A 27,723-nucleotide genomic window follows, 5' to 3' on the forward strand; every position below is an offset into this window, starting at 1 on the left:
ATTGTCTAGGTCTGGAATGTTCCACTGCAATCTGTATTTCAATAGAATGTTTGATTTCCAGTTGAAAGAACAATTTATATAAAGATGAGGTGGAAATTTTTCTCCTCTCCACGTAATATTTAGAAGAAACATTTTTTCTCCCAAACCACTTAAGCAAATGGCACTTCAACTCTACTTTAAGAAATTGTTTCTAAATGTAGACCTTATCCAAAGCAAGTGGACGTTTCACTGTAAGTTTGTAGTAAAACATCGCCCTCTTCTGGACATACGGGCATCATATAACGGAGATGGATACAAAGGGTTTTTAAAAGTTGGAACAGAAGTACAATTCAGTTATGTGCCCAACTACACAATGAAAAGCTGTTGTTATCACTTATCAGGTGTATATCTTACTCTTCAAAGTGACTCCTCAGAATTGAAGCAGAAAGACATTTTGGGACTGACCAGGCAATAATTTTCTATCCATTTTTTATGGAGGTGGCTGAGTGCTGGGGATAGAAGTAGGTAAAATCTTTAATTTCAGTATACACTTTAAATAACCTATAATAATACCTAACTATAATAATACTTAAACTATCAGAATCAAATAGCTCCAACGCATCCTGAATAGGAAGAACTTCACATACATAAGATGAAAGGAGAAAGAATATAGTGAATATAGGTTGGCATTCGCACTTTGGTGTCAAATAGACTGCATTTGATTCCCTCTCTTCCATTTATAAGCTATGTGACTTTAGGCAAGTTATTAAATTCTTTAAGCCTGTTTCTTCATCTGTTAAATCATAATCATAAAAGTAGCAGCTTAACTAAAATAAGCCAGATAGAGAAAAACAAATACTGCATGGTATCACTTAAATGTGGAATTAAAAAAAAAAAAAAATCAAACAAAGTGGAAAAGTGGTTGCCAGGGGCTGAGGGGCAGGGGGGAAGGAAATAGGGAGAGGTTGGTAAAAGGGTACAAACTTTCAGCTATAAGATGAATAAGGTCTGAGGATCTAATGTAAAACATGGTGACTATTGTTAATAACACTGTATTGTATAGTTGAAAAAAAAAGCAGTTAAGTAGGCCTGGTGGAAAGATGAAATAATACCTAACAGAGGTAGCTCAGTGCTAAGAATTAGACTCTTACGTATAAACTCATATTTTATGATTAGGTCTGCCCCAGTTATTAATTGTATAGAATCAGCTATTTTAAGTTTTGAAGCACAAAAGCCAACAATGTGGAAGTATAAAACCAGTTTCTTCTTTTGAAGTATCTTTATTTTTACCAAAGCTTTGGCTAACAGCAAAGATTTAACAAACCAAATATTTCTCTAAATTATCCAAATTTTAGAGCTGAGCTGTATACTTTTTCAAGGAAATCAAGGATATCCATACAAAGATGTTTTGGAACAGAAACCTCAGAAATATGTGAACCTATGAAATTCATGGCAAAGATAATCTATACTTTGTTTTACCTAATTTCAAAACTAAAAAGAAAGTAAAAAATACATCAAAATAGTAGAATGTAAAAAAAGAGGAAAGCATCTAAATATTCCTACCATAAATGAATAAGAATATCCAGCTATCTAAAATACTATCAAATATCAGAAAGTCACTATACAGTTAATTTTCTGGCACTATTATCATTGGAAGTGACATATAGATGATGTTAAACTATACTGAGTTAGTTCTCTCTTTTTTTTTTTTTTTTTTTTGCGGTACGCGGGCCTCTCACTGTTGTGGCCTCTCCCTTTGCGGAACACAGGCTCCGGACGCACAGGCTCAGCGGCCATGGCTCACGGGCCCAGCCGCTTCGCAGCACGTGGGATCTTCCCGGACCGGGGCACGAACCCGCGTCCTCTGCATCAGCAGGCGGACTCTCAACCACTGCGCCACCAGGGAAGCCCGAGTTAGTTCTCTTTTGTCTGGTGGAACCACTGCCTCACATTCTGCCTTCAACCACGGAGAATTAAATGGCCTGTTAAGGGCAGAAGGGAAGAAGAACTGGAGCTGTTAATACTTAAATCTCACTTTGCTAGCAGTGTACTATAAATCACAAATTTGAGGCAATGATCTACCTTTAATTTCCTGAAAAGTTAATTAATTCAGACCCAGCTATTAAAAATTTTTGATCATTTAACTTAGGACTGAGTTCCAACTATGGAACACAGGATTACAGAGAGAATGCTTCAGTGTAATTTTCAAACACTCTAAGTGCCTTAAAAGCAAGTAATACCAACAAGAATACCAAACACTGATATCTTAGTTATAGGTCTCTTATTTTTATTATAGAATTTCAGACCCTAGTGGCAAATTACCACAGTCTATGCTACATTTGTCTTTTAAAGGAGGTTGAGTCCATAAGAACTATAGAGTGAGAAGATTCTGCAAGAACTTGGAGTAGAAATAAAGATGTGGCTGCAGGTCACAGCTGCTTGCTCTCCTTCCTTGAAATATATACACATTGGGCTTCCCTGGTGGCGCAGTGGTTGAGAGTCCGCCTGCCGATGCAGGGGACGCGGGTTCGTGCCCCGGTCCGGGAGGATCCCACATGCCGCGGAGCGGTTGGGCCCCTGAGCCATGGCTGCTGAGCCTGCGTGTCTGGAGCCTGTGCTCTGCAACGGGAGAGCCACAACAGTGAGAGGCCTGCGTACCGCAAAAAAAAAAAAAAAAAAAAAAAAAAAAAGAAAGAAAAATATACACATGTTCCAAGGGCATGAATTTTAAACAGGCCATTTTACCCTTGAGCTCTGGTGGTCTTTATCCTCAGATGAAAAGAGCTAACTCTCCATCTGGTCACCACCTTGTATTCACTTAATGTCCAGTCATAGGAAAAAAGACAAAATGATTGCCCCGTGTAATCGAAAATTCCTGCGTTGACTTCCGACATTAACTGGATCCAGGGACTCAAATCCTGTCTGTGTGTTTTGATCTTTGGTTTCTGCTTTTACCCATGTTGTTTTCATTCTAAGGCAGATTCTTCTTAGGTGGTATCCCAATTAACCACCAACAGGTCCAGCCTTAAATCTACAAGCTGAGCAGCCCTCATAGAAAAACCTCTTTTTTTCTAGTCCCAGCAAAGCTGATGTTTATTGGCTTTGACTGGCCTTGCTAACCACATATCCACCCTTAAAATACTAAGTCTACAGAGATGCTGCACTCTCAAAGGCCGGAGCTGGTGATGTACCCACTCCTGGAAACAGAAGGTGAGGTCTATTCCACCTGAACTACATGGGCTGAGTATAAGGGTGATGCCTCAAAGGCAAATTTCAGTCTAACACCGAAAGGGGGAATTGATATTGGGCATGCAAAACACTTGAGCTTTAACGGGAGTGGTAGAGACAAAATAAAAATAAAGAAAAAACCCAAAGCAGATTCAAGAATGTTCCGAGGGGGAACCAAATGGATTTAACAATATGAACAGAAGAAAGGAGTCAAAAATGACTGAGCTATATATTCGTTGACTCCTCTAAGGAGAGATAGAGAAAAAAAAAATTAGTGAAAGGTTTATACTCTTTGATTTAGAGCCAGGACCTTTCTGGGTACCAATTTGGAATGGAGACTAATTAGGCTATTGTATTACTCAGGGGCCAGGCTTCTCCAGAGACACGAAAGCAAGAGGACGTGCATATACATACACAGAGAGAAAGATGTATTTTAAGGAACTGGCTCGGGACTTCCCTGGTGGCACAGTGGTTAAGAATCCACCTGCCAATGCAGGCGACATGGGTTCGATCCCTGGTCTGGGAAGATCCCACATGCTGCAGAGCAACTAAGCCTGTGTGCCACAACTACTGAGCCTGCGCTCTAGAGACTGCGTGCCTCAACTACTGTGAAATACCTGCACAACAGCTAGAGTATATAATATTTGACCAAAAAGTGGATACCATCGCCTAGCCAAGTTGACACATAACATCAGCCTACTTGAATTCTGAGTGATTCTCACACTGAGCCAGAAGGGTTGGACTCCCAATGCTCAGGCCAAACTCAGACCAGTTAAATCAAATATCTGCAGGTGAGGCCGAGGTAAAAGTATTTTTTGATAGAGCAGTCATTCTTCAAGCATGGTTTCCAGACTAGCGACTTCAACTTCACCTGCAAACTTGCTAGAAATGCATTCTCTGCCCCTACTCCAGACCTACTCAATCATTAACCCTGAGTTTAACCCTGGCCCTGTAGTCTGTGGTTTAACAAGCCCTCCAAGTGATTCTGAGGCATGTTCAAATTTGAGCACCACTGGTCTAGAGTTCTCCAACGATACAAAGCTAACACAGGCAGGAGCATAACATTACACCTCCACTCTCTCTTAACTAGAAGGGCAGACGTAATTAGTAAGACTCTTTGGGTGAAAGAGCTATCTCCTCATTAAGGATTTCTTAAGTAGTGGTGTTTGTTGCAAGGATACATATGAAAATAAGAGGGGTCTTGACTGTGTGTGGCCAAGCTGCACTGAGATTGGGTATTTTCGAGATACAACAGATGTACTAATCTGACAGCAGCTCTGGTAACTCAGTGACAGCTTCACCAGTTGTTGAAGGTATAGTATGTAGGTACAGAACCCTTGTGTTCCATTATAGTGTCTTAGCTATTCTGTCATTTCACCCCTCCTTATACAAACTGAATTTTTCTACTTTATCTTCTGTTTAAACTCCTGAGAGAATGATTGGCTCAGTTAATCACTTTCACCATTTCGGCAGCGTTTCCTTAACATGTGCCCAATTTAAAAGCTCTGCTGTCCAATATGAAGACTGGCTTTCCTTGGGTCAGGTCTCTCTCCAAGCCCAATAGTTGGGAGCAGGGGAAAACAAAACGCAGGATGTTAAGAATCTCCTAAGGCCATTTCCCTTAAAAGGTCTGAGCCCCCTAACATGGGTTGTGGGTATGTCACACAGTGGGAGGCTTGGTCTGTTAGGGCTGTTTAGTTGGTCTCTGACCCTAAAATCTATGTGTAGTTCTTTGACACAAAAAGATATCAAAGAGAAATTAAACATTTGTTCAGCTATACATTTTGAGGATGAGTTGGAAACTTTAACTGAAAAACTTTGGAAATGTTTCCCTTTCAATATTTCCTATAGGAGTCTTCTTGAGGCCTAATTTAGGAATGCCATGAGCCATAATATTTTGGAAAAAATGAATCTTATTTGCATGCACCAGATTGTAGGGTCTGTATCTTATGCAGAAATTCTCTTTCCATAGTCTCATTTCCTAAGCCATAAGTGATTAGAAGCTTATCGGTATTTTAAAAAAATCTCATGTAACAAAAAGAAAAAAAAAAAAGCTCATGTGATAGTTTTCTCCAGATCACTTCAGAGTGGCCCTCTATGCCAATCTATTTTTTTTGTGCAAGGGAATTCTGAATTGTGGGCAATAGGAAAAAAGACATTTAAAACAACAAACAATTTGTGATTGAATTACTATGAATTATAAAAATTTAAAATTCCCTTGCATGGTCTGGGGTGACTTTTTAATTGAACTAGTTGACTTACAATATTGTATTAGTTTCAGGTGTACAGCAAAGTGATTCATTTATACATATATATTCTTTCAGATTCTTTTCCATTATAGGTTATTACAAGATATTGAATATAGCTCCCAGTGTTATTCTTGTTTGCCTATTTTATACATAGTGCTGTGTATCTGTTAATCCCATACTGCAAATTTACCCCTCCCCCACTTCGGTAACCATAAGTTTGTTTTCTGTGTTTGCAGACTTTCTTTTTTTTTTTTTTTCTGTATGCGGGCCTCTCACTGTTGTGGTCTCTCCTGTTGCGGAGCACAGGCTCTGGACGCGCAGGCTCAGCGGCCATGGCTCACGGGCTTAGCTGCTCCGCGGCATGTGGGATCTTCCCGGACTGGGGCACGAACCCGTGTCCCCTGCATCGGCAGGCGGACTCTCAACCACTGCGCCACCAGGGAAGCCCTGCAGACTCTCTTTTAATAACTGATCTGATCTCACTATACTAAGCTGAGCTGAAAAACAAGCAAAGTCCAATCCAAATCAAAAGGCTAAATAACCTTTGGGGAAGGCATGAGATTGTTATTTAAAAACCTTAAGGATACCACAATTCACTGAACATCCCTGAATCATTTTACCTCTCTTAATGCCAAAATTAAATTTGTACTTTACCCAGAACCTTGAAGAACCCACTTACATGGTACCAGTACTGCCACTATTCGTAACTTTATCTTATGCCACCAAATAACATATTTAATTTTTAAAGTAACTGCAATACTACCCTGAAGCCCAAATCATACATTTGGGCTACTAGAATATAAGATAACTGAAACCAAAATTTAATTTGTATTTATCAAATTGGTCAATATAACTGATTGGATGTTGATAACTAAGGGATATTACAGAGCTAGTATTTACATTATGAATTGTTTCAGGTCTCCTTTTAAAGGCCAAACTCTTCAATCTTGGTTTTAGATAAGTTCTCTCGATAAGGCAAACATCCCATAACTCTGAGCCAAGGCCTGGTTTTACTTTCTTTAAAGTAAAATGTGCCCTTACCTCAAAACGTGCCTCTGAAAAGAACTGAGTAAAGAAAGTATCATCCAGCCTGTTTACAATGAAAATCATGAGCCCCAAACTTCGTGTTTTCATGTATATATTAGCTGTTAGAAATTGGGAGTACTGGAAGGTTTTGGCTGTTTCAGCAATGTTTGCAAACATTTTATTTTTAATAAGTCCACTTATTTTAAAACCATAGTCTAGGAAGATTACAGCAACTTTTTAATAAAACATCTGTTTGCTTGTAGTGATAAAAAATAGGAAAACTGAAGTTTCTAATCATTATTTCAAAGAAATTATTCCCTCATTTCAAGGGGAAAAAATTAATAAATTTTAATCGTGCCACTTAATAGGGCTGTAATTAAATACTTTCAAATTGTATTTAAAGATGGAGAATTACTAACCCAACTGAGTTAATAATCTGTTTTATTTGATAAATCTCCCTTATCTTCTGGTAAGATTAGTCAATCCTCTTAACTATGCTGTTACAGATAATCTACAAATTGGGGTATATACTCTAGAGAAGTCTATTACACTTTAAACTAAGTGTTCAATGAAGTATTTGATGATTTTTAAAAAACAGGTAAAAGCATCATTTTTCACAGTCTCTCCAACTTTATAAAAATAAAAAGAAACCCAGAAGTGTCCATGTATATTTTCATATCCTCACTCATATTCTTAAAAACTTGTTGACCGCTGCTGGGCAAGACCTAAGAATGCTAAAAAGAGAAGACATTCTACTTTGAGAATTTTAAAAAATATCCCACTTCAATGTAACTACCAGTGTTCATAGTTTAATTTATAAGCAAAGAGATTAACCATTAAGTAGCAGCAGCAGAGTTTATTTTCATGAAAATACCAGCAGATGTCAGCAAAAACTAAAGCAGTGTCGCATGAATTTGTACAAGGATGCTAAGCTATTTCTAACAGCATAACCATAATGCAAGAAAATCTCTAATTACAAAAGCTCAGTCCATGTAAGACACCTCAGTTTTCTACATTGCTACTCGACATGTAATTACCTTTTTGGACGTGGGAGCGGTGGGCCACGGTGGGATTTAGCCTTTTCAGGGTAGCAAGAGCTCTTTCAACGAACTGAACCATTCTGATTTCGCTTAACAAAACCCACCTACAACATTACATAAAAAACCAAACTATACTTTAGACAGCCATCCTCACTTAAAAAAAAAAAACCATCAAATGGTTTACAGAAAATGCCTATTACCCAGGTACTTCAATACGTGTTCAGGGGTTCTGAACGTGGAATATTTATGAGTACTCAAATGCATTTTTCTGGGGAGTTCATAGTTTTCATCAGCTTCTCACAGGGGTCTTTGACCTCCATAAAGTTAAGAACCATACTGGAACTTACTATAAGTTATATTCTCTGAATAAATCACTCTCTATATGTATATATATGTATGCATGTTTCAAAATACATCTGTTAAAAATTACTTAGTTGAATCCACGCCAGGAAAACAGTTTTAGAATAGACTGTCAGGTTGTAGAGCAGCTTGCTATCTAGAAATAGACATAATATTTTTAAAAATAGAAGAATCTCATATATAATATTCCAAAGATAAGTAGTTATTTTCTTATACTTGTAAAAGACAAATGGGAAAAAGATCACTGGGATGCCACTCATTTTATTCACATATATACGTGCATTTTTCACTCTAACGTTTGTGACCAACACTGTGGAAGACCAACGTTTGTGGTCTTATGTTAACTTTTCAACCAGGACCCACCTATAGCCAAAGCTACGCGTTTCATACAACTTTTACTTTTGCTTTTAGATTAATAGCATTCTAAAATAATTTAGCCACTTTGAATCATCCTTACGCAAAGTACAAAAAGGATCTAGACAATTTCACTGTATTCTATATTACTGTAATTTTATATTAAAACATAAGTGGACTTGTGATGTAGTTTTTCTGAAACACAGCTTTTATTACAGCCTACTCCAAATCAGATATACCTTTCTCTGTAAACATTTTGCATGCTCACTAAAAGTCTGGTCTCCTAAATAGGCATAATGAACAAATATTTGCAAAATTGTTCAAGAAAGTTTCCCTTAAAAAATTGATCATCTTTGAAAAATAAGAGAAATGTTCTTTTACTAAGGAATGTTGAAATATCACAATTTGAATTTTAAAGTCATTTATTTTGTTGAAAATATGTTCCTGTTTTAAACAAACAAAAAAGTTAAGATTTTAACTTGTCCCTACGAAGAGCTTAAGCAATACACTAAGTCATATTTAGAAGCAAAAAAATGATGGCAGTAACTCAACTAAGAAGGTCTAATAACCTAGAAGTTCAGATAAAATTAGGAGCCTGTGTTTGTCTCTTCTGTGATAAAATATTTCCTTAATTCAGGAAAAAAAAAGAATCTAGCATCTGATTTAAGTATAGAAAGACAAAATATTCTTTTTGTCAGTGCTCTGTTGAAACATGTCAGTCAAGGAACTGATAAACTGTATTTCTAATAATTGGCTCGGTAAACACTTCTAACTTAAGAATGACATTTTAATTCCACGGTTGAAAATGGCACTCCATCAAAGTAAAACCAGTCATTTTAAACAGATACCAAAAGTATACAGGAGTAAAAACAAACCTCTTTTGGTCACTTCATCAAATTGGCTGTATAAATCTATTTTCAACAGCTAAAAGTATTTCAAGTTGCTAAAAGCTCATTTGATTGAAGTACTATACTTAAGGAAAATAAAAAGCTAGTTTAGAGGCCATGTCCTAGACAATAAAACATTTTAGACAGACTGATGGATAGCTGTCTTGAAAAAAAGAGCAGAGAGAAGTTACCACCCACCCCCACCCTCCAAAGGGTACCCATACACATTCCAACTCAAGATTCAATCAATTTCCAAATAATTTATACTCTGTCTCAACCAGTGTTTCTCTACCTTGTTTCATTATTACTCCATTAAGGAGCTGTTTTTAGCCCTTTTACTCCTAGTCAACACCCTATTAAATTGAAATACCACAGATATAATGCATATCTGCTTATATATTGTATGTATATCCATGCTTTATACATAGATTTTTGCCACCAAGCACAAATTTTCACCAAGAACACAGTCTAAGCAATGAAAGGTTTACAGTATTAAAACTTTTTTTAAAAGAATAAGTGGAGAGAAGAAATGATGTATTATAGTACTTAGTTATGTAGATTATTTCCAAAATAGTTCAACTACTTAGCTGTCTCAAAATTAACTTTTCCTGAAGTAGGTACTATTCTCACCTATAGGTAGTCCTTGCCTTGCATGGGCGGTAGTGTGGGACCATAAAAATGGCAATCAAAGTAATCTTAATAATTAATGGGGAAAATTATTATTCTGTGACCTTGAAAAAAATCTGTCAAAATATTAAAGTGTCAGTTATAAACATAAAAGTGTCAGTTATAAACATAAAAGAAAATGAAAAAATTGTAAAAAAGTATACTTAGTACATTGTAATTTATATTAGAAGCACTGAAAATTAAACTGTTATTTCATTGTAAAAAAACTAATCAGGAGTAATAGTACTTGCCTTTTTGTCAAGTAATTTATGGTACTGGGTAAGCATCTTTTCTATACCACTGCAAGTTGTCAGAATCCTTTAAGTTTAGATTAGCTTCCACCATTTTATCGTTTGTGCTTTCAATGTTGTGAAATACCTCTGTAATTTCCTTTAATGTGAAGTTTGTTACCATCACTTCCTCTGGGACATGCTCCTCCTTTTCTCATTTATGATGATAAGTTTGCCTTCACTGAGTTCCTCTAGCTGCATATCTAGAGGCTCTGGAATAGCAGCAGTGTCAATATTCCCATGATCAGTGATTTCTTCTACAACTCTATGTATGTTCAATTCAAGTCACACTTCTAGCATTATCATTTTCATTTCTTCACTGCACTTTCATCTTTGTTGGCCAATTCTGATTATCCACTTTGTAAAATGTCACATGGGTGGCAGGAGTCAACACAACTCTGTGCTTTGCTGTCTGAGCAAACTGAGTAACAGATGTGCAGTGACCAATCACTTGCAGAATTTGAGAGAAGTAACGTGATTGATCACTGATCTTGAAGCACATCTGTTACTTGCATAGTGATTTGTGCACTTAAGAGCTAGCAAGGAAGTTTGTACTTCATGTAAATACTCACAATTAATATACCATGGTGACTGAAATTTGAACTGTGCTGTTAGGCAACTGGCTTATTTAACTAAATCACTGTCATTGAAATTTGTGGACCTGGGAATTGTGCAAATTGAGGACTGCCTATACACTGCTTGTTTACATTGACCCAGACAGGCTGGAAGCTGACTGCTGAGTAATAAATAGTCCATCAAACTTTACATCAAATAATTTACTTTAAAGCACCCTAAAAGCAACATTAGTGCACACTGAGTGCATGTTTGTCACTTGGCAATCAACTTTAAAAGGTACCTTAGAATTTTAGAAATAGAGAAAGGAACTTTAAAGATCCCGTAATTTGATACCACAAATTATCCAGCATGTTTGTTATGAATTATTTCTCCTCCTTCGATTTCAATTTGCTCATATAGCCACTTGCGATCACAGCGGCATTCGGCACCACATTTGGTAGAACCGCAGGCAGGACAAGCATAGAAACATCCTAAGCAGTCTTCATCGAGGCAGTCACACAGGTCCATTCCACTGAAAATCAGGAGACCCTGGCTATCATAGACCTTACTCTTCGCTGGGATCACTTGTCTGTAATACAAAACACAAGGTGTGTTACACCTCACAAATATATTATTTCTGAATATTTAGCTGAAAACAGTTAATGAAAAAACTTAAGGAGATAAAATGTTTTGAATTAGGGATGAAACCCCGCCAAATTAATACATGGCTTACCTAACTCAAAGCTACTCTACAATTAATAGCTAATGAGCTCCTTGTGAGAAGAAGAGACCTCACTGTAAAGTGTTGAAACATATCCAAAGGAATGGACAAGAACTGTGTCTAAAAACAATAATATAATTGTTAAAACTATTTACCCTTTCCTTACCAAAAAAAAAAAAAGGCTGGGTAATAGTGGTACATTTTATTAGCAACCAATCTATCTACTGCTTTGTGAACACAGATTTTTATCATAGTATACTATCCGATTGTTTTTTATATTGAAGTTAATCTGTTTCTTGTTCTTTAATGGACTCTAGCAAATCTGGCCTAAAAACACTTACATGATTCAATGGAAAACCTTCACAGATGGAATAAATGGCCTATGTAGAAAATAATTCTGAATGATTACACTAACGTTTCTTTGTCAATTTGCATTTTAGAAATGTTCAGTTTAAAAAGTCATATTCTAAACAATTTAGTTTTCTTGTTCATTCTATTGACTGTACTGTAACTTTCTATTTTAGACATGTAAAAAATAAAAAGTAACCTGTATTCTCATAAAATTTATTTTTTAGCTGCCACCTATAGAGCAGAGACATACTGATTATATATCAGTGCTTTCAAACAAGTGAATTATTTTAGCTATAAGAAGTATAGGGTTTCCCTGGTGGTGCAGTGGTTAAGAATCTGCCTGCCAGTGCAAGGGACACGGGTTCGAGCCCTGGTCCCAGAAGATCTCACATGCCACGGAGCAACTAAGCCCATGCACCACAACTACTGAGCCTGTGCTCTAGAGTCCGCGAGCCACAACTACTGAGTCTGCATGCCACAACTATGGAAGCCCATGCGCCTAGAGCCCGTGCTCCGCAACGAGAAGCCACTGCAATGAGAAACCCGCACACCATAACGAAGAGTAGCCCCCGCTCGCCGCAACTAGAGAAAGCCCGCACACTGCAAAGAAGACCCAACGCAGCCAAAAACAAAACAAAAAGAGAAGTATATTAAGTTTAAATTATTTTAATTATTGTGCCAAAAATGTTATCTTGTTCACTTCATTGATACTTTCTTAGAAATAAGTTTTTAGAGTGGAAGGGGATGCCTTAATTTTCTATGAGGCCCTTGGAGGTTCTTACTAATTCTAGATTATCGAATTTAAAATATCTAACCAGAAACATTCAAAACTTAAGAGAAAGATAGGAAAACAATACAGATGTGAAGCAAGTTAACACATACCTTAAATAACACATAGCCTACCTGTCTGAACCAGCAACTGCACTTTTTGTAAGCCTTCTTTTTTCTCTTTTACCAGTTTCTGGAGCAAATTCAGTTTGCTTTCCTGGGTTTGCAAATTGTAATGACCTCAGAGCTTTAGCAGTTCTTCCCTGAATAAAGGTAAACAAATTATCAACTCAAATCTTAATATCCGACCATACATAAATATTTCACTTAATCTTAATCTAGATTATTCCTTAGCCTGGAAAACAGTCTGGAACTCACTAAAAAGAAAAAAAAAGGGTTTTAGTGCCCAAGTGCAACAAAATTTATGTGGCCCATGGTCCGGGACCATATTCAAAGTTTACTGGTTAACTTATTTATGATATTTTCATTATCTAATTTTAGTCTCTGGCATATTAGGAGGAGAGGAGGACAGGCACAGTGAAAATGGCAATGGCTGCTGCCAACATGGGAGAGAAGGCAGCAAAACTGCTGTATAACCCATAGCACACAGCACAGGCTCCTAGTAATGATCCTGAGTCCTTAGGAAAAGGTTTGATTACATACATTTTTAAAGCTGAGAAGTAATAAAGTTTCAAGTTCTGTAACAGTATTATAATCCTTTTAAAAAAATTGGTGAAACAAAATTTTGACGGTTAAGAGTTTAATTTCATTATCTGGGGGGAAGAAAGGTTTATGTGATACATTCCACATGAACAATAGATAAATGAAGTGGAGAAGACATCTAAAGTGACAGCAGCAAGTACCTAGTATAAACTGCAAGATAACATTGGGTCCTGTAGATATGCCTTTGAGGGGATAACGAAGGAAAAGCACTACAGGTAATTTAAAATTTTAATTTGGTTTATTAATATAATGAAAAGGAGAAAATTGAGAAAAATATGCCAGCAGAAAGAATTATAAATTGCTTATAAATAGAAAATTTGAGAAGTGCTCCTTTGATGTACCAGTCCTTGTTCTGCACCAGAGACAGCTTTATGAAATCTTAAGTTATTCTGATACGGTTAAATAATTTAAAGGTAACATGTGACTAAGGAAGAGAGTTATAAAATAATTAATGCTTACAATGTAAAAATGTACGCTTTTTGACAGTAGGGAGTCCTAAAATTAGTCTTGACCATACCAAGTAAGAATTGAGAGCTAGAAGCAAAGGAAATTCACAAGCATCTTAAAATCCCAAACAAGAATGGGATAGTGCCAAAGTAGAAAGAAAGGCTGAAATAAGAAACAATTATTTCAAGTCACTTCTGAAGTGCCTTTTAAAGTAGCAGTTTTCAAGTCCTTCAAAAAAAAGGGGACTTCATGCTGCTACATTTCAGACTCTTGCTGGCTGGCATATCCTACTGAGTTACTTTGGTATCAGAAAAGGAGCTAGGATGGTTAAGTCCTGGCTGTGCAAGAATGTCTTAGCACTAGGAGCTATGGCTTGAAAGTCTTGGGAATATGATGTTATTCTTTTCCTAAGCCAACTTTCTTTACCAAACAATCTGGATTTACACAAATATTTAGAAACACCATTTATTTTCACCTCCCCAACTTTATATTCACTGCCTGCTAGTTAGTGTACAGTCTTCCCTTGGTATCTGAGGGGGACTGGTTCCAAGATCCGCTGTGGATACCAAAATGCTAGGATGTTCAAGTCCCACAGTTGGCCCTCTGCAACTTTGGATTCAACCAACCACAGATTGTATAGTACTGTATTGACTGAAAAAAATCCACATATAAGTGGACCTGCACAGTCCAAACCTGTGTTGTTCAAGGCTCAACTGTAATAAATAGTGATATAAATGTGATTTCCTTATAATTAAAACCCTACATTGTAGAAGTAATGGAGAAAAAATGACTATACATACATCTGAATCAGGTTTTCTTCTCTGCCGGTCTTCAGAATCAACATCCACACTTCCATTGATTATCTGTGTACATTTTGGACAAAGTTTCCAACCAGGTACAAGCTGTCTTCCAAATTTTGCACTCAGAAAAGTGGCATCATCTAAATCAATTACATGTAAATTTTTTTTGGCTAGTTTTTTGTGTATGTTAAATGGGTCACAACATGACTTCTGCAAATCCTCAAATCTGTCGATGTAAATTTTTGCATGATGGAAGCAAATTGTATTGTTCCCAGAAAGTGTCATTCCAGTTCTAAGTTGAAGTAAAAGCATGTCATTTGATGACAATTCTTGCAAAGTCTTGAAACCTGTATGACGAGTATAGTAGGTTTTATGGCACTCATTTGTGGAACGAAGCTGGACTCCAACTGAACATGGATCCATCATTTTTGATTCTAGCAAATTTCCTCTTTGATTTTTGTCTAGCAGATCACCCTAGAGAAAACATTAAAGAGTTCGATTTGTGCTGCAAAATTTTTATCTGGGAAACTGAAACAGCATTTGATAAAATTCAATATCTATATAATAGAAAGAAAACTCTTAGCAAGCAAGGAATAGAAAGACATTTACCAAGATCCTACAAAAACATTATTATATTTAATTATAAAACATTAGAAGCATTCTCTGTAAAGTTAGAACTACACAAGAATACTTACATCACAGTTCCCATTTAACACCATATTAAAAGGTATTAAAAGGTATTCAATATAAAGATTGAAGAGGAAGAAATAAGAAATATTACTCAAAGATATGAATATCTAAATGGAAAATACAAGAGGTTCAATGGACAAACTATTAGAACCAGTAAGATAATTCAGCAAGCATGCTGGAAACAAAAACATTACAAAGATATCTTACAAGATATATAAATCTTACAAAAGATATGTAAGACTTTTATGGAGAAGACGATCAAACAGAAAGACAAATGAAACCTTAGATAAATGCAGAAATTAATCATGGCAAGTGTGACTACAGTAAATATGTCAATTTTCTAGGAATTTATCTATAAATTCAATATGATTCCAATCAAAATTTCACCAGGTATTCCACAACTCCCCCACCCCCTGGGATTTAGCAAGCTGGTCTATATGGAAGAGTAAAGTTTCAAGAAAGCCAAGATAATCTTGAAGGAAAAGAAAACAAAAAAATTATTTACTATAAAGCTATTATAATTAAAAGTGTGTGGTATCAGTATACTATAGACACATAGATCCATGAAAAGATGAGGGCTTGGTGTATGACATGTGGTATTATAAATCAATACCATATGACCCAGCAATCCTACTACTGGGCATATACCCTGAGAAAACCATAATTCAAAGAGTCATGTACCAAAATGTTCATTGCAGCTCTATTTACAATAGCCCAGAGATGGAAACAACCTAAGTGTCCATCATCGGATGAATGGATAAAGAAGATGTGGCACATATATACAATGGAATATTACTTAGCCATAAAAAGAAACAAAATTGAGCTATTTGTAATGAGGTGGATAGACCTAGAGTCTGTCATACAGAGTGAAGTAAGTCAGAAAGAGAAAGACAAATACCGTATGCTAACACATATATATGGAATTTAAGAAAAAAAAATGTCATGAAGAACCTAGGGGTAAGACAGGAATAAAGACACAGACCTACTAGAGAATGAACTTGAGGATATGGGGAGGGGGAAGGGTAAGCTGTGACAAAGCGAGAGAGAGGCATGGACATATATACACTACCAAACGTAAGGTAGATAGCTAGTGGGAAGCAGCCGCATAGCACAGGGAGATCAGCTCGGTGCTTTGTGACCGCCTGGAGGGGTGGGAGGGAGGGAGACGCAAGAGGGAAGAGATATGGGAACGTATGTATATGTATAACTGATTCACTTTGTTATAAAGCAGAAACTAACACACCATTGTAAAGCAATTATATTCCAATAAAGATGTAAATAAATAAATAAATGTTTGATAGAATTAAAAAAAATAGGTATAACACATTAATGGGAGAAAGATTTAATTAAAGATGCTTGGACAACCGGCTAACCATATGGAAAAAGACAGACTAAAATCTTTTTCTCACAAACAAAAATCAATTCCAGATGTTATTATAAAATAAAACTTGAAAAGAAAAACTGTAAAAATGTTTATAAGAAAACATAGACGACTTTGTGACACTGGGGTAGAGAAGAATTTCTCAAACAAGAAAGGACATATCAAAGAAAAAGATGGACACGTTTGATTTTATGTCCAAATTAAACATTTCTATATAACTCTAAGGAAGGGAAAAGAAGTCACACTGGATAGGTGTTGTTGGGATTATTATGCCAAATATATAAAAAATCCCCTGACTTCTACAAATCAGTGAGAAAATGACCACCCATTAGTAAATGAAACAAATATACACAGGCAATTCACAGAGGAAGAGAACAAAACAGCCAACAAATGCAGGTGTTTAACCTCATAGTTATCAGGAGAATGCAAATGAAATACCAGTTCTCAAACATTTGTTTGGCAAGATTTTAAGAATCTGGTAACATAGTGAAGGCAAAAGTGTGGCTAATTCTTACATGCTCCTTATACCTTGTAGGAATGTAAACTGCTGCAACTGCTTTAGAGTTTTTGGTAATTTCTTGCAAAATGGAAGAAGTCCACATCCCAGGGCCTTGCATTTTCAGCTCTATGTGCCTGTGCCAGAGAAATGTTATGTCCCACGTGAGCATAAGGACTTTGCGCATGATACATACAAAGTCTTTCAGCATCACTTTTGACAGTGAAAAATTGGAAATAACCCAATGATAAAGAGTGAGAAATTGTAGGTTACTCAACAGGGACTGCTACAGGACAGTTAAAAATAAACTGCATGGGGGCTTCCCTGGTGGCGCAGTGGTTGAGAGTCCGCCTGCCGATGCAGGGGACGCGGGTTCGTGCCCCGGTCTGGGAAGATCCCACATGCCGCGGAGCGGCTGGGCCCGTGAGCCATGGCCGCTGAGCCTGCGTGTCCGGAGCCTGTGCTCCGCAATGGGAGAGGCCACAACGGTGAGAGGCCCGCGTACCTCAAAAAAAAAAAAAAACAAAAAACAAAAAAAACTGCATGAATTAAATGAGTCAATTTGAATAAATTTCAAAGATAATCACAAGTAAAAAAGCTGCAAAAGGACATATAGTATATCAAGTAAAATTTTACATATACAATAGTATGTGTTGTTCCTGGATAAGAACTTGAATACATGCTAAAATATACATTAAGAATAACAGATACCAAGTCTGTAGTATATATACTTCTAAAGAGGAAGGACTTTTTTTTTAAAGAGAGATTTATAGAAGAAAACGGTATCTACACAAGTTTTTCATTATTTTCTGTGCCCTGTTTGAAATTTTTCATAACTAAATATTTTTCAAAGCAAATACAAAAATTTAGTTGAATTCGTAAGACAAGTTTTAACAAATACAAGTCACTAGGAAAAAACTTGTTGAAAATAGATGTGAACCACTGAAATCCGGGCAGTGGCGAGGTACTGAAAAAGTAAAGGATCCAGAAATCTTGCAAGTGTTTTTATAAGCTTTGCTCCACATTAAAAAAAGGGTTAGAAAGCTGAGATACTTTCTGATATGTTTTCTGCAGAGAGAAACTGTAATCAGTAAAGCCATATACAAAGAAAAGAGTAGTCTCATGTAATAAAAAATGGTGAGTAAATATACATTTCTATGTCTTAAGTTAAAATACAAAATTTTAAAAATTAAAAAACAGAATTTATGGGGGATGAGTAGAGGTCAAGAGTAGGCTGAGCCTGGGAGAAGACACTGGCGCGCCCCTGAAGGCGGGCACCCACCCAGATTTGCACCACAGGTGCCTCTCTTGCCTCACCCTGGTCTGGCCCTGGTTGGGAAATGCAGTGTTACCTGAAGTACCTGGACATGAGGGCTGGCCAGACACGGTCCCCACTGCCACCCCTCCCAAAAAACCCCAGAATTTAAAGTGTTTGAACATTTTAACTTAAAAAATTTAAAAGCTGATTAAATCAGAGTATATTTTAACCAACTTTTAAAATTTAATTACCAAGTATAGGTCCCAATCACATCAGAGGAAAATGCTTGTATAAATCTAATTATTTATTTTCTTTTAACAGATAAGTGGGTTAAGATAAATTAAGGAATGGAAAAGAAGAAGCCAGAGATACGGTTATAAAACACCACCACCAAACTATGTTGTATTAAACTTCAGCAGATAGTGTCACAAATCTGGCTCTGACCTTCCTTAACAGTCAACAGGAAGGAAATTTGATCAACTATCCCCACAGCACAGTATGGAGACTGCTAATGCTTAATGTCTTATTAATGCCACAGATTCTTTATCTTTGTAGGTAACTGTCACCGATTTGTAGCCACTAATGTATAATATGATTTTTTGAACGTAAAACTATTTCTTAGCATTCAAGAAGTTATACCCTGATCATATTTGATAGGAAAAGCATCTTGTGACTTGGAAATTTTATTTTAGAAATTCTATCTGTCCATGGCAATAAAACATTTTTACCCGTTAGGGAGTTTTTTTTTTTTTCTTTGCTACTAGGGGCTTCTATTCCTTTATTTTCCTTTAATCTTGGCTAAATTACGATGTCATTCACAAGAGTTTATCAGTAGACTCAAGTTATACCGGTGAGGTTGAATCCTTATTTCTAAGTGATCTGATGCTCTTAGAAATATGATTAATTCCTACTAAATTAATTTTTCTGGTAAGTATTTGCTTGGACATCTTCCACAATTGCATAAATTCTTTTATTAACCTTAAATCACTAAGAATCTAGACTCTTAGTTGGAAAGCATAGAGCGGAATTTGTTTTTCCTTCAAGTTAGCCATGACCCTATCAGTCTTTGAAAACATCCCCTTCTGGGTAAACAATGGCTTCTAACCATTTTGAACTCTTGGCGTACTTTTAAGTACATAATGGAGGAACACTTGAAGGAATTAAATTGCTGCACAATTATGCTATTTTCTAAGAAGCCATCTCTCAGGTATCACTGTTAGGGTAGAATTATTTACTATTGGAGTTGCCAGATAAAATACAGGATGCTCAGTTAAATTTGAATTTTTGATAATGCACAAATAATTTTAATTATATCCCAAATATTGCTAAAAAGTAATTTGTTGTTTGTCTGAAATTCAAATTTAGTTGGGCATCCTGTATTTTTATTTGCTAAATCTGGTGGCCTCATTTACCATGCCGTTTTTTTTTTGCATATTCCAGTAAATAGAGATCTCTTTGGTGCCAGCTTCACATTATCTTACACCTCTTATTTGCTGCTAAAAGAAAACTGAACTACTTATGAACAAATTACAGGACCTGCTCAGTTAAAAATTAAAGTGCCCCATCTGACAGAAGACAAATCACTAGTTGCAGTACGAAATATATTTTACACATTGCTTAAAGCTCAATGGCATATTGATACCACTAACTTGAGTGAAACCGTCACGGTAAAAGTGTACACACCTGTGTCAAAGTAGTTTTACGTTCAAGCATTGCTTTAAAAAAAAAAAAGTCAGGTTAGCTCAAGGAACACAAAATTTCAGGCAGTGATCTTCGGTGGTTACTGCCTGCCTTCTAAAACTTACACCCCTCTGGTTGCTCCTCCCCTGTTGTATCTCCCAGTGTCCCCATTTCTGTTCTCTTCTCTGAAGCTAAAGTTCTGCTATAGAGTTTTTTTTTTTTTTTTTTTTGCGATACGTGGGCCTCTCACTGTTGTGGCCTCTCCTGCTGCGGAGCACAGGCTCCGGACGCACAGGCTCAGCAGCCATGGCTCACGGGCCCAGCCGCTCCGCGGCATGTGGGATCTTCCTGGACCGGGGCACGAACCACTGTCCCCTGCATCGGCAGGTGGACTCTCAACCACTGCGCCACCAGGGAAGCCCTGCTATAGAGTTTTTTGGATCTGTTTCCGAGCAACTGTTTCTTTTGCTCATTTTGGCCTGTGCTCTGGCAATGTGGCCCACAATTAGTATTTTTTTTTCTTCAAGTGATAGTCTAGTGGCTTCATGTTGCTCCATTCACCTGCAGTATGGTGCCATATTCTCCAGTAATGATTATCTAATATCTTCCTCAATTAACAGTCAGAAATACATTACTATTTACTGTCCATGAACTATTGAATAGTACTAGCATCAGCTGGGAACTTATTATTAACTAGAAAAGAGAAATCTCAGGAAAGCCCCACACTCACTGAATCAGAATTGCATTTAAAAAGGAAATACCCAGGTGATATGTAAGCACAGTACAGTTTGAGATGCACTGCTTTAGATAATTCAGTGAAAAACATTAACCAAGCATCTTCTATATTTGTAGAGTATATCAAAAAAGAATATGAAACACACACACACAGACATGTACTTGCCTTCCAGGAAGTCCGACACTTAGGGAAGATTATTTGAGGGGGGGAGGGGGAGTTGTAAATTTCATAAACTAGGTATAGAAAGAAATACCTGCTTCAGTGGAAAACCGTGCTGTTAAAGAGTACAACCTTCAGGGTTTTCACATTCCCATCACATGAGAGCTCTGAGTCTTTCATTGCCTTTGAGCTATTTTACAGCTGACAACTGTACAAAACTAACAGCAACACAAAACAACTCTTGTCTATATTCTTGTAAATTCTGTCTGGTAGAGGTACAATTGACGCCCCTGGCCCACTGTGGAAGAAGACAGTTTTGCCTCTATTTGCTCATTTATTTCAATATTCCTGATCAGTAAATGTGTCAGTTCTTTTGATTGTCATTTGAACTGATTATATAACATCTTACCAGTCCCCTCATTAATAAGGTAAACAAAAACCACGTGTTGCTAATTTTATATCTGTGTGACAGTCATGATTTTACTTCCTTCTCCCCTTTTTGTGGAAAATTATATTTTAAACATAGGAAAAAATTAATTTGCTCCAGCCAAGTCACTTTGATGGAATGAAAAAAAAATCCAGCTTCTTATAGGTTAAGATGAAAACCATGTAACAAACAAAAGGCCCCAAATGTGTTAATTTAGACCTGAGTAATTTAGATTTGTTTTCCACTCCCCCCACCGCCTTAGGAAAATTTCAGATATAAATGAGACTGGTCTTTAAGTGCTTTCAAACTACACGTAGTGATGGAGGATTTTTTAATTCCTGAATGTCAATGAGTATCCTAAGGCCTTCCTGGATAAATGTTTCAATGAATTTTATTTGTACACTTAATTATTTTCCACTTCAAATAGTAAAATGCCTTTTTAACAAGTCAAATTTTACCTGAGACCTGTGCTCCTGGTTCTTGAATAGCCACGAAACCCTCCTACTCCTCTCCATATGGCTTCCATAAGACTCAAGAACATCCCCTTGTTTACCTATGACCAGGACAAAGGACCTCCAAATTCCCATTGTCTCATTTATAAATTTATGAATAATGAGCTGAACTACTTGTTGAAAATAATCAATTGGAACAAAATGCTTGTTAACCATATTTTAAGTTTCTCTCCTTCCCCTAGGTCCCTGAACTTTGGCCTACCCTCAGCCAGAGCCAGCAAAGGACCCCTCCAGAGAATACGCTGGCCTCAGGGCAAAACAATCTGGGATCTACAATCAGACCAAGCAGTTCTGTTTTGGCTTTGTTTACTCATCCCTTGAGAAGCTGGTAAATCTTTTGGTCAGAGAATTCTCTCCACTGCTATAATCCCTTTTCCCCTCTTGCAATAACTCTTTCAATAAAGTCTCTCCTTACTAACTCTGGATTTTATTATTTGACACTTGCTTTTAAAAGTTCTGCATTTTCAATTTTCTCTTGCCTTAGAATTGCCAATACTTCCCTTCAGTACCTAAATAGAGTATGTTTTGTGATTCTAAGATTAACTTCCAATATTTTTATAGCACTCCCAGAAGAGTCGAGAGAGAATGAAATAAATATAGATTTATTAGACCCCTTCTTCTATACCTTAGGTAGTAAACACAGGCATTTGCTCCTCATATATCTGAACACTGACAAGTTAGGGAATAAGCTTTTTTAAAAAGCTGAGGTATCACCCGACATAACATTATATTAGTTTCAGGTATACGATGTAATGATATAATATTTGTATATATTGCAAAACGATCACCACAATAAGTCTAGTTAACAACTGTCACCACAGTTACAAATGTTTCTTTTCTGTGATGTGAACTTTTAAGATTTACTCCCTCAGCAACTTTCAAATATGCAGTACAGTATTATTAACTAGTTATCATGTTGGATGTTACATCCCCATTACTTATTTACAACTGGAAGTTTGTACCTTTTGACCCCCTTTTCACCCATTTTGCCCACCCTAACCCCCGACAATGGCAATTACCAATCCGTTCTCTTTATCTATCAGTTCATTTTTTAAACATTATATTTTAAAATTATTTGTTTTTTATAGATTCCATGGAATAAGTTTTAAACACTATCTCTTGCTATTCATTACCCAACTCTACGGTAGGTAGGTTGGATGCACTGAAGAAGCTGAGTGACCTCATACAAGGCCACGACAGTAGCAAGTTTCCCTAATAACACAAGTTCTAGGACATGATCACAGGCCTCCTATAGGAGTTAGTCAAAGCAGAACCACAACCATCACTTCCACTAACAAAACAAAAGCAGAGGGAGATAGTGGTGCTTGGTTACCACTTCAAGTTAGTGGGAAAAAGAGCATTAAGAGGAAATTTAACGAAAAAAAAATTACTGAATTTTTAGGTCAATTTTTAAGAGTCTTTCCCTTTCAGGAAAAACGTCTTGTTTTTTCGGTATAGGGGTCTTACAATTTGTAAGGCATTTCCCCATTTACCTTTTACTTAATTAAAAAAAAAACAACTTCACCCCTATTTTGCAAATCAGCAGTTTCAGTCCTAAGCATGTGTCTGCCAGCGCGCGCCTGGGCGCGCACACACGCACACACACGCGCGCGCGCACACACACACACACACACACACACAAATCATGCCTCTGGCAACTGGGAACTTTTTGTGCTCATTATCTTCAAATACTAACTACCTACAGGACACTTGAATGGGTACTAACAGAAGGGTTAAATGGCCAAGTGGGATAGTCTTAAACCTCAAGAAGACCCAGGCCCCATAAGAAAGATAAAGTGAACTTAAAACAAAAATATGGTCCATAGTATTATTTAAAATAAAATATTTGGGAGGTTCCAGTCAAAGATGGTAGTGTAGGAAGACCCTGAACTCATCTCTTCCCACGGATACGCTGAATTTGTACCTACATACAGATCCATTCCTGCCAAAGAAGAACTGAGGGCTGCAGAACAAGTGATAAGTGATAGAGGGACAACACAGGGGATGGATAAAAGAGATGGAGGCATGGTATCGATGGGAACCCCAACCCTGACGAGGACCTTCAGTAGGGAGGCATATCACTGAGGGGCCTGTACGCAGACTTGCCCACACTAGAGCAGGGCAAAGAAGCAACTGTTTAAAGGGCACCTACGCTCTAGATGAAGGAAATCCATTTATTAACCCTCAAGTGTCTGCCAAATGGGCAGAGAACTGCTGAAACTGTCTCTGGGGTCCAAGGTGCCAGAAAGTGCCATTTTTTGTGTGTCCCCCGTACACCTTAATAGTGCAGACAGAATCATGGTCCAGGTACTCTTACTGGCCTGCCAAGGCTGCCCCAGCATGCCCTAGGCCCACCCCACCCCCCAGCTCCACTTGTCCTGCCAAGGTGGTCTGAGCACAGCAAGCCCTGGGACCACATCCCTCCCCTGCTCCACTCATGCCTGCTCCAGCTCCAGTCACCTCACTAGGGTGGTCCCAATGTGAACGTGCTCCAGGACACACTGGCGCACACCTGCTCCAGGTCCAACCAGCCTGACAAAGGTGCCTGGCACACACGGTCCATACAGAGGACACTCCTACACAAAGCCATGCCTTCCAGACTCGGAGAGGTAGATGTTTCACCTAATTAATACGAAAACAGAGTTAAACAAAAGGAGGAGACAGAGAAATATGTTCCAAAAAAAAAAACAGAACAAGATAAAAGTCCAGGAAAAAACCCTAAGGAAATAGAGATAAGTAATTTACCTGATAAAGAGTTCAAAGTAATGGTCATAAAGATGCTTAACAAACTTGGGAGAAAAATGAAGGAACACACTGAGAACTTAAGAGTTAGGATATAAAAGAATCAAACAGAGATGAAGAATACAGTAACTGAAATGAAAAATATACTGGGTCAACAATCTAGAAGACAGAATAGTGGAAGTCATCCAAGCAGAAAAGCAAAAAGCAAAAAATTTAAAAGAGCTTAAGGGACCTCAGAGACAACATCAAGCATACTAACATTTGCATTATAGGAGAAGAAGAGAAATAGAAAACATATATGAAGAAGTAACAGCTGAAAACTTCCCTAACCTGGGGAAAGAAACAGATATCCAGGTTCAAGAAGCACAGAGAGTTCCAAACACCATAAACCTAAAGACACACCAAGACAAGCTATAATTGAATCAGCAAAAGTCAAAGATAGAGAATTTCAAAGACAGAAAGAGAAAAACAACCAATCACATACAAAAGAACCCTTGAAAGACTATCAGCCAGTTTTTTAGCAGTAACTTTGCATGATATATTTAAAGTGCAGAAAGGAAAAAACCTGCAACCAAGATTACTCTACCTGGCAAAGTCATCATTTAGAATTGAAGGAGAGAAAAAGAGTTTCCCAGACAAGCAAAAACTAAAGAAGTTCATCATCACTAAACCAGTCTTACAAGAAATGTTAAAGATCTTCTTTGAGTAGAAGAGGCCATAACAAGAAATAAGGAAATATATGAAAAAAAAACTGCACTGGTGCAGGCAAATTTATAGTCAAGGCAGTGCATCAGCTGCTTAAAAACAGGTATGAAAGTTAAAAAACAAAGGTAGTAAAATCAACTATAACTACAATTAAGCATTTAAGAGATACACAAAATAAAAAGATGTAAAATATGACATCAAAAACATAAAACATGGGGGGGAGAGTAAAATGTGCTTTTAGAGCATTCAAACTTACGCCAAGGATTAGTTTAAAATAAACTGATATATATATATATATATATATATATATGTGTCAATATACATGAATCTCATGGTAACCACAAACCTATAATAGATACACAAAAAACAAAGAGAAAGGAAGCAAACATAACACTGAAAAAAAAATCATCAAAACATGAGGGGAGAGACCAAGAGAAGCAAAGAACAGAGAAGAACCACAAAAACAACCAGGAATGATCAACAAAATGGCAATAAGTACATACCTATCAATAATCACTTTAAATGTAAATAGACTAAATGCTCCAATCAAAAGACATAGGCTGGATGAATGGATTAAAACAATGAGACCCATCTATATACTGCCTACTGCTCACATTTGGCACAATTCAGCAAACCCTTCAGGTCTCCAAACTCCATTTGTGATTTCTCTCTATTCCTATGGTCCTAAACCGTCAAAGAGAACAGAATCCCTTGATTTCAACAACTGAAAGACTGTTTCCAGACTAAGATGAATGAGCAAAGCTCTCTTTATTCTACCTGAATTCTGGATGTGGTCAACACTGTCAAACAGTACTTAATACTATACTTAAACTGTCAAACAGTTGAGTAAATGATTGTGACACTGAACTGTAAGCTATTCTGTTGAAAACACTTCCACCTCTTCCTAGAAAACAAAGTCTGGACTCTTTAGCATGGCATTACTTGTTCAAACGTCACATACTCCAAGTCAAAATAGTCTACTAGCAAAGTTATTTTATATTTTATGTCTTCATATTGTCTCTTTGCTTGGAAAGCCAGGCAATGCTAACTAATCCTTCAAGACAGTGCCAGCGTCTTCACCTTTCTGCTGTGCCTTACCCAAATACTATTGTTATAGGTCCTTCTTCCTCTGTGTTTGAAACTTTTACTCTATTACTTTTCAGCTGTTGGAAGACAGGAGCTATATGGTGTTATTTTCTCTATCACTCAAGGCAAAAGAGTAAGGAACTTCAGGGACTTCCCTTTTCATAGCACTCATCACAGGCTTTCTTCTTTGTTAGTTTTTCCCATTATGTATTAAGCTCCGTGAGGGCAAGGAATCACCAGGGTCCTGTTACAGCTGTAACTTCTCTAACTAGCACAATATTGGCACTTAGTAGATAACATCTTTCGAATGAATACATGTTCCTAAACTGCCAGAATCTCACACAAAGAAGGCTGAATCTGCCCAAATCAATGTGACTAGGTGCTCAGGATCCTGCAATTATCCCCACCTCAACCCTGTGCTCATAGGCATAACGCCCCTACTTCACGGCTGTATCAGAATATTGCAAGCCACCAGATACATCATATGAGCCTCTACCGTGTTCACGGTACGGGAATGGAAGAAAGAAGACTATTCGGCATCCAGCCTCAACCAAACAGCTAGGGCTGGGAGGGCTCCGATTTAAAAAATAAAAACCAAATAGCAGAGATATAAGCTGTGGATGGGGCTCTAGGCCGCAAAGCTCTCCTCTAAATAAGACAAGCCTAAATCAAAATTAGCAGGGCTCCAGGTCTCCCTAAGGGTGGCGACGACCCGCGGGGTCAACAGATGCGGTGGTAGAAACCGTACTGGGCCTTGACACAAGGGGCCGCAGATGAACCGGAGGAAGCGGGGAACGCTGCAGGGTGGCAGGCTAGCGGAGGCCACAGTTAGCAGCTGAAAATCCCCCTCACGTGTCCGACCTGCTCCCCCTCCTCTCCTGGGGACCTCCATCACCTGGCCCGGGCCCTCCTCCCACCCAGAGATCGGTCTCCACGCCCCCGACCCTCCCCAAAGCCTCCCCCAGCCCTCCCCACCTTTAGCGGGAGCTCTCAATCGCCGGGGTCCGGGCCGCAACCGCAACGTCTCAGCTGGGCCTCAGCAGCCGGCTTCTCAGCTCCCCCCGGCGCTACCAGCGAGAGGGCGGCGAGCCAGGCTAGAGAGTCTCAGCGCTACCATAAAGAGAGGGCTGGGAGAAGCCTAGAGGGGAACGGAGCTTGGCCCACCGCCTCCGGGGCGGACAGGGCGGGGCGGCGTGAATTGGCGAATGAATCCAGGTGAGGCAATGGTTGCTTCAGAGGCTGTCTGGATTTTTTTTTTTTCTTCTGTTGGACGTTAGGGAGTTGGGCGGTGTCTGGGGCCACCTTTTACAAGATGCAAATTTGGCTAACTTGGGTTGTGTTCGCGAATCTCTGCGCCTGTGCGTGATGCCACATTCTTGCACCCCAACCCTCCTAATCCCTGAAGAA

General features: G+C 37.8%; 1 protein-coding gene across 4 annotated transcripts; it reads right to left on the minus strand.

Annotated features, from left to right (window-relative positions):
• Window positions 1-1,899: 1,899 nt before the first annotated feature.
• On the minus strand, window positions 1,900-27,723 carry ARL14EP (ARF like GTPase 14 effector protein). 4 transcript variants are annotated; one of them, XR_013829513.1, is made up of 5 exons: window positions 27,292-27,723; window positions 14,445-14,918; window positions 12,610-12,737; window positions 7,520-11,223; window positions 1,900-1,961 (listed from the first exon to the last, which is right to left on the minus strand). XR_013829513.1 is itself a non-coding variant. In XM_079929933.1 (4 exons), exons 2-4 carry the CDS (start codon window positions 14,868-14,870, stop codon window positions 10,995-10,997), a joined length of 783 nt encoding a protein of 260 aa, XP_079786059.1. In that variant the 5' UTR covers window positions 14,871-14,918; window positions 27,292-27,723; the 3' UTR covers window positions 7,324-10,994. The 4 variants fall into 4 exon arrangements, 2 of the variants coding, with proteins under 2 accessions (XP_079786059.1, XP_079786060.1); XR_013829514.1 differs by lacking the exon at window positions 1,900-1,961 and having other exon boundaries at window positions 7,324-7,626; window positions 9,112-11,223; XM_079929933.1 differs by lacking the exon at window positions 1,900-1,961 and having other exon boundaries at window positions 7,324-11,223.

This window comes from Stenella coeruleoalba (assembly GCF_951394435.1).
Source record: "Stenella coeruleoalba genome assembly, chromosome: 8".
Lineage (NCBI taxonomy): Eukaryota > Metazoa > Chordata > Mammalia > Artiodactyla > Delphinidae > Stenella > Stenella coeruleoalba.